The sequence below is a fragment of the Pristiophorus japonicus genome, chromosome 8 (assembly GCF_044704955.1).
Source record: "Pristiophorus japonicus isolate sPriJap1 chromosome 8, sPriJap1.hap1, whole genome shotgun sequence".
In the NCBI taxonomy this organism is placed as follows: Eukaryota; Metazoa; Chordata; class Chondrichthyes; family Pristiophoridae; genus Pristiophorus; species Pristiophorus japonicus.
The window spans coordinates 32,580,914-32,593,335 of NC_091984.1; the positions used below are offsets into that span (position 1 = coordinate 32,580,914).

Sequence of the window (12,422 nt, forward strand, 5' to 3'; positions counted from 1 at the left end):
CTTCTTCATTGTCAACCACACAGTCTATTTTAGTGTCATCTGCAAACTTCTTAATCATATCCCCAACATCCAAGTCCAAGTCATAGATATATACCACAAAAAGCAAGGGAGCCAGCACTGAGCCCTGTGGAACCCCACTGGATACAGCCTTCCAGTCACAAAAACACCCATCAACCATCAACCTTTGCTTCCTGCCTCTGAATCAATTTTGGATCCAACTTGCCTGTTTGACCTGGATCCCATGGGTTATTAATTTCATGACCAGTCTACCATGTGGGACCTTATCAAAAGCCTTGCTAAAATCCATCATACGCAGTGCCCTCATCGACCCTCCTGGCTGCATCCTCGAAAAATTCAATCAAATTAGTCAGACACGACCTTCCCTTAACAAATCCATGCCGACTGTCCTTGATTAATCCATGTCTTTCCAATGAAGATTTATCCTGTACCTCAGGATTTTTTTCCAATAATTTTCCCATCCCTGAGGTTAGGCTGACTGGCCTGTAATTACTCGGTCTATCTCTTTCTCCCTTTTCACTCCCAGCAGCTGGCCATTTGCGGCCCGAAAACAGGCCGAAACAAATTTCTATGGCAGTAAGTGCATAGTTATCTCTTTTTATGATCTTTTGGGATTATGGAACAATTCAGTAGAATGTCCTTCCCTTGTTAAGGACTTGCTCTATCGCCTTTTAACAAGGCTCATTTATTTTACATTATTAATTTTAATACTGTAGTGGAAGCATTTAAAAGTAGTTAGATGCTTGGGCATGGATTTCTGTCTTCTGCCACACCTGTTAGCGCTCCAGAAAGGCGACAATGGCAGTGGTAAGCACTTCCGGGCACTTCCAGCGCCCAGCTGGGACTTTCGGTGCCGGTTTTGACGGGGTACGGAGCATTACCGCCCAGAAGAGGCGCACCGGAGTACAATGCCCCTGGATGCAACAACGGCTCGATATTTGGCTGTGGCCCAATCCATAGTGCTCCGTAGAGCATCGTGCTGAGACCACTTGTGAAAGTGGGCGGTCCGAGCTGCAGTGGCTGCAGTGAGGTAGGTAATGTCAACTTCAGGTAAGTGTGATTGTAGTTTTTTGCGATTTATGTTGTGGTGCCATGATTTATTTATTAGGTATGTTTTTTGTGGGGTTTTTTCAGGGTTTTTTATCCCCCAGACCTCTCTTACAGCCGGCTGTTTCGTTCGGGATTTTCGCTTGCTCAGCCGGCCTAGCGTCCTAAGAGAGGTGTGTAACGTCTCCCTTAGCACTCTGCCCCACACTCAGGGCCCCGCTGATGAATTTTGCTGTCTGAGGCGCAGACTGTTCCCGGGCGCAAACTTTACCGCCCCGCCGCCATTACCGCCCCGAAATGAGCAGAACCGAAAATCCAGCCCAAGATCTTTAGGTTGCTATCAGAAAATCATCAATACCTTAAGTCACTCTGATAACTGTTACAAATCATTTGGAGCAATTGCAATTGTTTTAAATTCAAGGCAGTCTGATACCTCAGTTTCACCATTTCTCAGAGCAGATGATTTTGCTTCTGCCCTACATCGCAGAGTACCAGTGATAGCAGGGGCCGTATGGTCTACTCCTGTTCCTATTTCTTATGCCCTTATGTTCTTATGTTAATATTGCACTTTTGGCATTTGTGTGGCATTCTCTTGAGCAGCAATCCAATGTTAAAAGTGAAATTTAAAAAAGCAGGCATTATGAAGCTCTGCTAAAAAGGGCAAGTTTAATGTAAGAGAAAATCGATGGTGTCCACATTTTAAGATAGTTATTCTGCATTCTTGTACTGATGCAAAATAGTTTTAGGTGGATAATATGACTCGGGCGCTAAACATACTAATGCCAAACAGTACTAGATCTCCCCTCCAAGAGTCCATTTTACTCTGCTTTGAGTTTCAACAGCCTTCAGTATAAGGCAGACCTGAGCAAAGCTCATTTTAAAAGTGCACACACAATCCACTGGGCTCAGGGGAACTGTTAAAAAACTTTACATGGAATCTGTTTAACATTATTAGAAAGTAGATCTCTCTTTCCCAACATTAAAAATTAGTGACTGGAGGAATGAAGCCCACGTGCAGATTTTTTAATCTATTCTGCCATCTGTGCACCGCAGCTGGCAAGTATGGGTCTCAGATTGGTAACTGCTGTATAACTGCAGTCTTAAGTGACTGGGGGAAAAAAACAAATGCATCTGTTGTTTTCAATCTTCCAAAGTGTCACCAGCACTGGGAGATTGGTCAGCAGTGCTTCATCTGTATATACACGGAGCTCTGCTTTCTCCAACTATACTGTTATGCACAATGCAAACTTCATAAAAAAGAAAATCAAGCAAAAAAAAATATGGTTTGAATTTATCATAATATTCTCCGAGCAACTATTTTGTAGTCTTTTTTTTTTTACAGACGACCTAAATTCATCATCATAGGCAGTCCCTCGGAATAGAGGAAGACTTGCTTCCACTGCCAAATTGAGTTATTTGATGGCTGAACAGTCCGATACAAGAGCCACAGACCTTGTTACAGGTGGGACAGACGTTCGTCGAGGGAAGGGATCAGTGGGGCTGCTTTGCCGTGCACTCCTTCCGCTGCCTGCGCTTGGCCTCTTCATGCACTTTGCGTTGAGACTCGAAGACCTCAACGCCCTCCCGGATGCACTTTCTCCACCTCGGGCAGTCTTCGGCCAGGGTCTCCCAGGTGTCAGTGGTGATGTCGCACTTTACCAGGGAGGCTTTGAGGGTGTCCTTATAACGTTTCCGCTGTCCTCCTTTGGCTCGTTACCACGAAGGAGCCGCATAAAGTATTTGCTTAGGGAGTCTCGTATCTGGCATGCGAACTATGTGTCCTGCCCAGCTAAGCTGATCGAGCGTGGTCAGTGCTTCAATACTGGGGATGTTAGCCTGGTCAAGGACACTGATGTTGGTCCGCCTGTCCTCCCAGGGGATTTTCAGGATCTTGCGGAGACATCGTTGGTGATATATCTCCAGCGACTTGAGGTGCCTTCTATACATCGTCCATGCCTCAGATCCATACAGGAGGGTGGGTATTACTATAGCCCTGTAGACCATGAGCTTGGTGATAGATTTGAGGGCCTGGTCTTCAAACTATCTTTTCCTCAGACAGCCAAAGGCTGCACTGGCGCACTGGAGGCGATGTTGAATCTCCGCATCAATGTCTGCCTTTGTTGATAAGAGGCTCCCGAGATATGGGAAGTGGTCCATGTTGTCGAGGGCCGCGCCATGAATCTTGATGATTGGAGGGCAGTGCTCTTCTGCGGTGACAGGCTGGTGAAGGACCTTTGTCTTACGGATGTTAAGCGTGCGGCCCATGCTTTCATATGCCTCAGTGGATACATTGACTATATCCTGGAGTTCAGCCTCAGAATGTGCGCAGACGCAGGTGTTGTCCGCATACTGCAGCTCAACAACAGAGATTGTGGTGATCTTGGACCTGGCCTGGAGGTGGTGTAGGTTAAACAGCTTCCCACTGGTTCTGTAGTTTAGTTCCACTCCAGCGGGGAGCTTGTTGATTGTGAGGTGGAGCATGGCGGCGAGGAAGATTGAGAAGAGGGTTGGAGCGATGACGCAGCCCTGTTTGACCCGGTCCGGATGTGAATTGGGTCTGTAATGGAACGATTGGTAAGGATCATGGCCTGCATGTCGTCGTGAAGCAGGTGAAGGATGTTGACAAACTTTTGGGGGCATCCGAAACGGAGGAAGACGCTCCATAGACCCTCACGGTTGACAGTGTCAAAGTCCTTTGTAAGATCGAAAAAGGCCATTTATAAAGGCTGGCGCTGCGCCCTTCATTTTTCCTACAGCTGTCGCGCTGCAAAGATCATGTCTGTTGTGCCCCGTAGAGGACGAAATCCGCACTGTGATTCCAATAGGAGCTCCTCGGCCACAGGGAGAAGTCGATTGAGGAGAACTCTAGCGATAACTTTCCCAGTGGCTGATAGCAGGGAGATTCCCCTGTAGTTGCCGCAGTCGGACTTGTCCCCTTTTTAAAAAATGGTCACAATCACTGCGTCTCTAAGATCTCCCAGCATGCTCTCCTCCCTCCAGATGATAGAGATGAGGTCATGTATCCGCGCCAACAGTGCCTCTCCGCCATACTTTAGCGCCTCAGCAGGGATTCCATCAGCGTCCGTAGCCTTGTTGTTCTTCAGCTGTTTTATGGCTTTGCCTACCTCGTGCGATGTTGGAGTTTCACTGAGTTGATGACGGGTCACATGCTGCGGGATGGAGTCGAGAACACTCGCGTCAAAGGCAGAGTCTCAATTGAGGAGATCTTCAAAGTACTCCCTCCATCAGGCCCTGACAGCCTCGGTGTCCTTGATGAGTGTTTCCCTGTTCTTGACCAGGAGTGGGGTGGGGCCTTAGAGTTTGGACCGTAGGTGGCCTTGACTGCAGTGAAGAATCCTTGCACATCATGGCTGTCGGCCAACACTTCGCCGTAGGCAATTAGACTTATAGAGCTGTGCCTGGTCTCCAGTTGTCTTGGACCCCCTTGCCACTGGACCAAGACCTTGCTCAGCTAAGCCCGTGTGGTTGCCGGTGTGCAGCGGCCACTCCATGTTAAAAGAACTCACGCACAGGCATCTTCCACTTCGTCAGTATAAAGTTCGGGACCTGGAACGTCAGGACCCTCATGGACAATCCCAACAGCAACCGGCCGGAACACTGCACCGCGATAGTTGCCCGGGAATTCAGACGTTTTGACATTGACATCGCCGACCGAAGCGAGATCCGGCGGGCAGGGGAAGGCCAGTTGAAGGAACATGGTGGAGATTACACCTTCTTCTGGAAAGGGAAACCAGAGGCAAAATGCCACCTTCATGGAGTCGGTTTTGCCGTCAAGAATGAGCTGGTCGACCGCATCAGAGACTTCCCCTGTGGGGTTAACGAATGCCTCATGACTCTTCGTATTACATTATCCCTGAACCAATGCGCCACAGTCATCAGTGCGTACGCCCCTACACTTGATGGAAACGGATGAGACTAAAGAGCGTTTTTATTCCAACCTCGAGATATCCTTGTCCCACATCTCCACAGGTAACAAATTGATCCTCCTGGATGATTTAATGCCAGGGTCAGCAAAGACACAGCCCTCTAGGGAGGTGTGATTGGCAGAGAGGGGGTAGAGAAAGCCAACTCCAGTGGTACCCTACTCCTGACAAAATGTCGAGAACATAAATTCCTCATCACCAACACCCTCTTCCATCAGAGGGACAAATACAAGGCATCGTGGCAATGCCCTCGCTCCAAACACTGGCACCTGCTTGACTATGTCATCATCCGAGCCAGGGATTGCAAAGATGTGCGCATCACCCATGCCATAACAGGAGCTGATGACTGCTGGATGGACTACCGCCTAATCCAATCCATCATCAACATTAACATTGCCCCAAAGCAGAGGGGACAGCAGAAGTAGTTCCGCAAAAAAGTTAATGCCGGGGCACTTAGAGACCCAGCTAAGAGAGCCCTATAAAGCCAGCGCCTCACAACCAATCCGGCGTGCCTTGATGACCCTGAGATGCTGAATGCCCACAGAGCTTGGTCTGCCCTCCAGGCCTCTATAACTAGTGCCTGTGAAGAGACACTTGGTCACTCAACCAGAAAACATCAGGACTGGTTTCATAAAAATGATCAGGAGACCGAAGAACTAATAGATCGCAAACGCAAAGCATTTCTGAGCCTCAAGCAACAACCCAATTCGGGAGCTGCAAAACAACATTACAGACAGCTCAAGGCTTAGGTCTAACAAAAAACCCGGGACCTAAAGAACAGGTGGTGGATAGAGAAAGCACAGGAGATACAACTTAAATTAAGCTCAATTAGAACACTTCACTATTACTGTGGTCTGGTACAACTAGTGGCTATTAACACAATTCTAAATAAATAAGATTATGATTGGATAATTAGTGGACTCCTTTCTTTCGAATCTCAGTACAATATATTCTCAAAGCAGAATATTTCATGGAACCAATCAGGAAACAAGCTATTTTAGATCTTGTATTGTATAATGAGACAGGGTTGATTAGCAATCTCATAGTAAAGGATCCTCTGGGGCAGAGTGATCATAATAAGTTTAAAATTACTTGTCTAAGTCCAAAACTAGAGTCTTAAACTTAAATAAAGCCAATTACATAGGTATGAGGGACGAGTTGGCTAAGGTAGATTGGAAAAATAAATTAAAAGGTATGGCGGTAGATAAGCAGTGGCTACCATTTATAGAAATATTTCATAATTCTCAACAAAAATACATAATGTTGAGAACCAGAAACTCCATGGGAAAAGTGATTCAATTGTGGCTAACTAAAGAAGTTAAGGATAGCATTAGATTGAAAGAAGAAGCTTATAATGTTGCGGAGAATATTAGTAAACCTGAAGATTAGTAGAGTTTCAGAAACCAGCAAAGGATCACCAAAAAATTTATAAAAAGGGAAAAAATAGAATGAGAGAAAACTAGCAAGTAATATAAAAACAGATTGTAAAAGCTTCTACAAGTTAGTAAAAAGGAAGAAAGTAGCAAAAGTAAATGTTGGTCCCTTAGAGGTGGAGACAGGAGAAATTATTATGGGGAATAAGGAAATGGTAGAAATGTTAAACATATATTTTGTACTTGTCTTCACAGCAGAAGATGCAAAAAGCATGCCTAAAATGGTGGGGAACCAAGGGTCTAATGAGGATGAGGAGCTTAACATAATTAATATAAGTAGCGAAAAAGTCCTAGAGGAACTAATAGGACTCAAAGCCGACAAATTCCCTGGACATGATGGCCTACACCCTAGGATTCTAAAAGATGTGGCTGCAGAGATAGTGGATGCATTAGTAGTTTTGATCTTCCAAAATTCCCTAGATTCTAGAACGGTTTCAACGGATTGGAAGGTAGCAAATGTTAACATCACTATTCAAAAAAAGAGAGAGAAAATAGGGAAATATAGGTTAGCTGGCCTGACATCAGTCGTCAGGAAAATGCTGGAATCCATTGTTAAAGAATTGGTATCAGGGCCCTTAGAAAATCATAACATGATTAGGCAGTCAACATGGTTTTATGAAAGGGAAATTGTGTTTGACAAATTTATTAGAGTTTTTTGAGGATGTAACTAGCAGGGTAGATAAAAGGGAACCAGTGGATATAGTATATTTGGATTTCCAAAAGGCATTTGATCAGGTACCACATAAAAGGTTACACAAGATAAGGGATCATGGGGTTGGGTGTGAATAGAGGATTAGTTAACGGACAGAAAACAGAGAGTAGGGATAAACGGATCTCATTCAGGTTGGCAGGTTGTAACTAGTGGGGTGCCACAAGGATCAGTGCTGGGGCCTCAGCTATTTACAATCTATATTAATGACCTAGATGAAGGGACCGAGTGCAATGTATCCAAGTTTGCTGATGATACAAAGCTAGATGGGATAGTAAACTGTGAGGAGAACACAAAGAGTCTGCAAAGAGATATAGATAGACTAAGTGACCACGATTTCACCAACAGTGGTTAGACCGGTGTGGCGGGTATTGGTGGCATGTGGGGAACCTGCTCCCGGTTCCATTCTGCCCTCTCAACACAATCTTCCGTTGATTAAGCTTGTTAAGTCAGCCCCGAGAGGTTCCCGGCCAACTAACAGGAAGCGAGTCTGACGACGTCATCTGATGATGTGTCATCAGCCGGTTTCCTTAAAGGGACCATGGGCAACTATTTTTTGACAGTTGTTCTGTCAGTGTTCTACAGCACTGGGGTGCTGCAAACACTGACAACAATGTACAAAGGTGCACGGTTGCAGCCAGGCTCTCCCATGACTCTTTCCAGATGCTTATGGAGGGAGTCACAGCATGTAGGGAGGTTCTCTTCCCTTCCAATGGACAGAAAATACCTCCCCAGGACACCAACGCAGCCTGGTTGCACATTGCACAGAGGGCACAAGCAGGGATGTCATCAGGAGGACCAGGCTGCAGTGGTGCAAACCTTTCAATGATCTCAGTAGATCATGAAATGTTACAGAAAGCCACACTCAACCTCATCCTGCTGTGCCACTCATCATATCCTTCCTCATCACTCTGCCTTCCCTACTCTACCCCTGCATATCCTTACTCACACCAACTTACCTTGCACCTCCACCCATCTACATTATCACTTCCTTATCTCACTAGCCACCCTCACACTCACCCTCATTCTTGTCTAATCATATTAACTCACAAGACATAAGGGTAGGCACTTGGGTCTTTTAGCCAATGTTCATGTAGAGTTTCTGCTAATGTGTTGTCAAACATTGAAATCTTTATTTTGAACATTTTGTGTTCTTGGACAGATTTGTGTGCATATCTGGAAGTGACTTAGTGAGTTGTAGTGAATGGTGAGACATAACAGTACCCCCCCACAATGGTGATGAGTGTGAAAGGAATGGCTTGGATAGTGCAGGGATGCTTTATGGTCCTGATGTGGGGTGGTGCCAACCTGGCACATCATGTGGCAGCCAGGGTGTACAGAATCGAGTGAAGTAAATCTGGCCATGGTGAGGCCATCCTTGGCCTCCCGGGCAGCAATGTGGTCATGTGCTGATGCCCTGTATCCTGAGCAGCATCAGGTGATTCCGGAGAAGGTTGATGTTTTTGTTGGTGATGCTGGTATGTTTGTTGATGTTGGTGTTGGGGCTAATAATGGTGGGATGCTGAGGACCAAGGTTAGATTTTTTCAAGGGCACCAATGCTGCTGGAATAGATGGCATGTGAGGTTGCAATGACAGAAGCGATCTGTCAATGGTGAGAGAGGTTGCTCCAAGGAGTTGACAGTGAATAAAAAGAGTTCACTGCAAACTCTTCCAACCTGCATACAGCTCAAAGGTTTCTTCCAAATCCTGAAGGTTTCAGCTTTTGACATTGGAAAGTGGACAGCTGTGAAATGATAGTTTTTATACCACTTCTGCAGCTGTTAACTAACCAAAGCAATGGAGAGTCATTGAGCACTTGACACACTTACCAGGTGTGAAACCCAAGGGATGGCAAACTCATTGAAAACTTGATAAAATGTTAAGTGCCTGGGTAAAATCCTTTTAAATACTATTTAATAACCTCTTACGCATCTTAACTGACTGGCTCACTACTTGGTATCGGGTAATGCGATCCGCACGCAAACCCGACAGTTGAGAAACTAACATGGAGGCGGGTTCAGAGCGGACTTCCGCCTCGCTCTCAATCAGGGCCATTTTGACAGCGGCCTGCCTCCAAACCCGCACTTACAGGGCTGCAAAGATGTCGGCCAGTGAGTGAGCAGTGAGGTGGCAGATGAAGTATAATGTAGGGAAATATGAGGTTATTCACTTTGGTAGGAAGAATAGAAAAACAGAATATTTTTTAAATGGTGAGAAACTTTTAAATGTTGGTGTTCAGAGAGATTTATGTGTCCTTGTGCAAGAAACACAGAAACCTAGCATGCAGGTCCATCAAGCAATAAGGAAGGCAAATGACATGTTGTCCTTTATTGCAAAGGGGTTGAAGTATAAGAGTAAGGAAGTCTTGCTACAATTGTACAGGGCCTTGGTTAGACTACACCTGCAGCAGCGCACACAGTTTTGCTCTCCTTATCTAAGGAAGGATATACTTGCCTTGAAGGCGGTGCAATGTAGGTTCACTAGATTGATACCTGGGATGAGAGGGCTGTCCTATAATGAGAGATTGTGTAGAATGGGCCTCTACTCTCTGCGGTTGAGAAGAATGAGAGGTGATCTCATTGAAACATACAAGATTCTGAAGGGGATTGACAGGGTAGATGCTGAGAGGTTGTTTCCCCTGGCTGGATTGTCTAGAACTAAGGGTTATAATCTCAGGATAAGGGATAGGTCATTTAAGACTGAGATGAAAAGGAATTTCTTCACTCAGAGGGTTATGAATCTTTGGAATTTTCTGCCCCAGAGGGCTGTGGATGCTAAGTCTTTGAGTATATTCAAGGCTGAGATAGATAGATTTTTGGAGTCATGGGGAATCAAGGAATATGGAAATTGGGTGGGAAAGTTGAGTTGAGGTCGATGATCAGCCATAATCTTATTTAATGGTGAAGCAGGCTCGAGGGGCTGTATGGCCGACTTCTACTGCTATTTCTTATGTTCTTATGTTACTTTTAGTAGGAGAAAAGCAGAGTGAATAATTAATAGTAAATATTTTTGCAGTGTACAATTTTAGTTACAGAAAGTGACAAAAGTTGGTAGAGTACAATATGAAACTGTATGCAGCACGCACAACTTTGTACCATGTATCAATTTCATCGTAGTTACAGAAACAAAACACAAAAGCTACCTCAAACCTCCGACATATTCGTGTTTTTCAAATATTGTGATGTCTGAATAGCCTAATCGAGCCAAAAAGGAGGCACAACTGATGCTGGCAGGCCCACATCCAATCAGGGCTATTTTAGTATGGAAGCTGTCCGGTAATTCTTCTGGAGGAGGAAGCAAAGGATTACGAATCTGAGGAATTTTCATCTCCTTGAACACCTAAGTATAAGAGAGAAAAAAATATTAAAATTGAAAAACTTGTTTCATCTGCTTAATCAAAAAACATTTTAAAAAACTCTAATTAATCTCAATTGCCTAGCAAGAACTAAAATGGCTGTAGATATGCACGTAATATGCTGAGTGTATATATCGATCTCACATTCACATATAATACATACACCCGAACTGAACAATTCCTGAAAGTATTTTGGGGAGCAACTTTGCAGCTATCATCATATTAGTATAACTCTAAATTTATTGATTTGTTTTAAAGGTTAAACATCAGAGGTCAAAAAGCTTTGAAGTAACCTTCTGCGTCTAAATTATGCTTTGAATGTTGGGTTCAGGGAACAAGCAGCAACTTCTAAGTCCTAAGCATGAAAGGATTATTTGATGTCAGTGAATGAAGTGCCCATGTTACCCCAGCCGCCCCCGGTAATGGCATGTTTCACCAGGCTCCACTGAGTGGTGTCACTTCCTCTGGGGAACTAGCTGTCAATGTCTCCATCTTGATAATTCCATCAGTGACCGTACAGAAGCAAATGAGATTTAGAACTGATGAGGCAGTCAAAAAGCATGTGATCCCTCCATGGCTATGAGAAGCTACTAAGGTGAAACAGCAGTGACTGCGTGTCCATTAGAGCTCTCAGGCTGCAGTCATGTTAACACTCTTGTGTCAGTGAAATATAAACTTGGGTGCATATCAACATTAATTGGCAGTGTAAATTGGGAGTAAGGTTGGAAATCGGACAGCCGACAGCCTGAAGGAAAAATCATGAGACATTCTATAGTAAACAGTCTCACACCAGTTGGACTGTAAAAGCACATTTCAAAAGATCTCAGATAGTTCCATTGGACTTTCTGGGAATTTTATAAACTTATTTTAATTCTTTTACCCATTAAAGAGAACCATCACTGCCATTGGTGCACTTGCTACATTAAAAATTAACCACAAGGAGCAGTAATCTGTGTATGTGTATACATGTAAGCGATGTAGAACTCTCCTGTTACTAAACTCCTTGTCAGACACAGTCAGTACTGTAACTCGGACCCATCAGCTGAGCACTGCACTATACAGATCTTGGTCTGCGAACAGTGTCTGTGGGACAACTGCAGACTTAATCCTACTGCACTGTTGCAATAAATATTTCCTTGGCTTAGTTAAAATACAACAACTGGCATTTATATAGAGCCTTTAATGTAGCGGCGCTTCACAATAGTGTAAGCAGACAAAATTTGACACTGACGCACGAAAAGAGATATTAGGACATTGGTTAAAGAGGTAGGTTTTAAGGAGCATCTTGAAGGAGGAGAGAGGTAGGGAGGGAATTCTAAAAATGTTGGCTTGCATTTTTAAAAAAATGATAGCTTAAATCACAAAACTTTTATGTTAGCATTGATATTTTTAATCTTTAAAAAAATAATCATAAACTGTTAATAACAAACATGCGCTATTTTACCTCTCGGGCTTGTTATCAGATTAAGAAGTCAGAAGCTCTATTTCCAAAGAACTACTCTTTGATTTTACAGTAGTAATTGCTCAGCCTGATCATACGTTGTTGCTGTTTTTAGAATCTATTTCTAGGCTAATGGTTAACTGCTACAGCATAGCAATTCAACTACATGTGTCAGCACCATATTTGAATGTGTCTGTGTTAAGCTATGATCTCATTGAAATGTATAAAATTCTTAAGCATCTTGACAGGGTAGATGCTGGGGGGATGTTTCCTCTGGCTGGGGAGTCTAGAACCAGGGGTCACAGTCTCAGAACAATGGGTCAGTCATGTAGGACTGAGATGAGGAGAAATTTCTTTACTCAAAGGGTTGTGAATTTTTGGAATTCTCTATCCCAGAGGCTGTGGGTGCTCAGTCATTAAGTGTATTCAGTACAGCATCGATAGATTTTTGGAACCAAGGGAATCATGCTAACG

General features: G+C 44.2%; 1 protein-coding gene across 2 annotated transcripts in view; it reads right to left on the reverse strand.

Annotated features, from left to right (window-relative positions):
* Positions 1 to 12,422, reverse strand: part of LOC139268039 (dihydropyrimidine dehydrogenase [NADP(+)]-like) — a 1,057,241-nt gene that overhangs the window by 599,852 nt on the left and 444,967 nt on the right. Inside the window, exons 1-2 of one of the 2 annotated variants that reach the window (XM_070886025.1) lie at positions 11,952 to 12,012; positions 10,295 to 10,491 (exon numbers count right to left, since the gene is read on the reverse strand). In XM_070886025.1, coding sequence (XP_070742126.1) covers positions 10,295 to 10,479 — 185 coding nt within the window. In that variant the 5' untranslated portion in view covers positions 10,480 to 10,491; positions 11,952 to 12,012. Of the gene's footprint in view, positions 1 to 10,294; positions 10,492 to 11,951; positions 12,013 to 12,422 lie in introns of those variants that run through there. The other variant, XM_070886024.1, reaches the window with a different exon arrangement.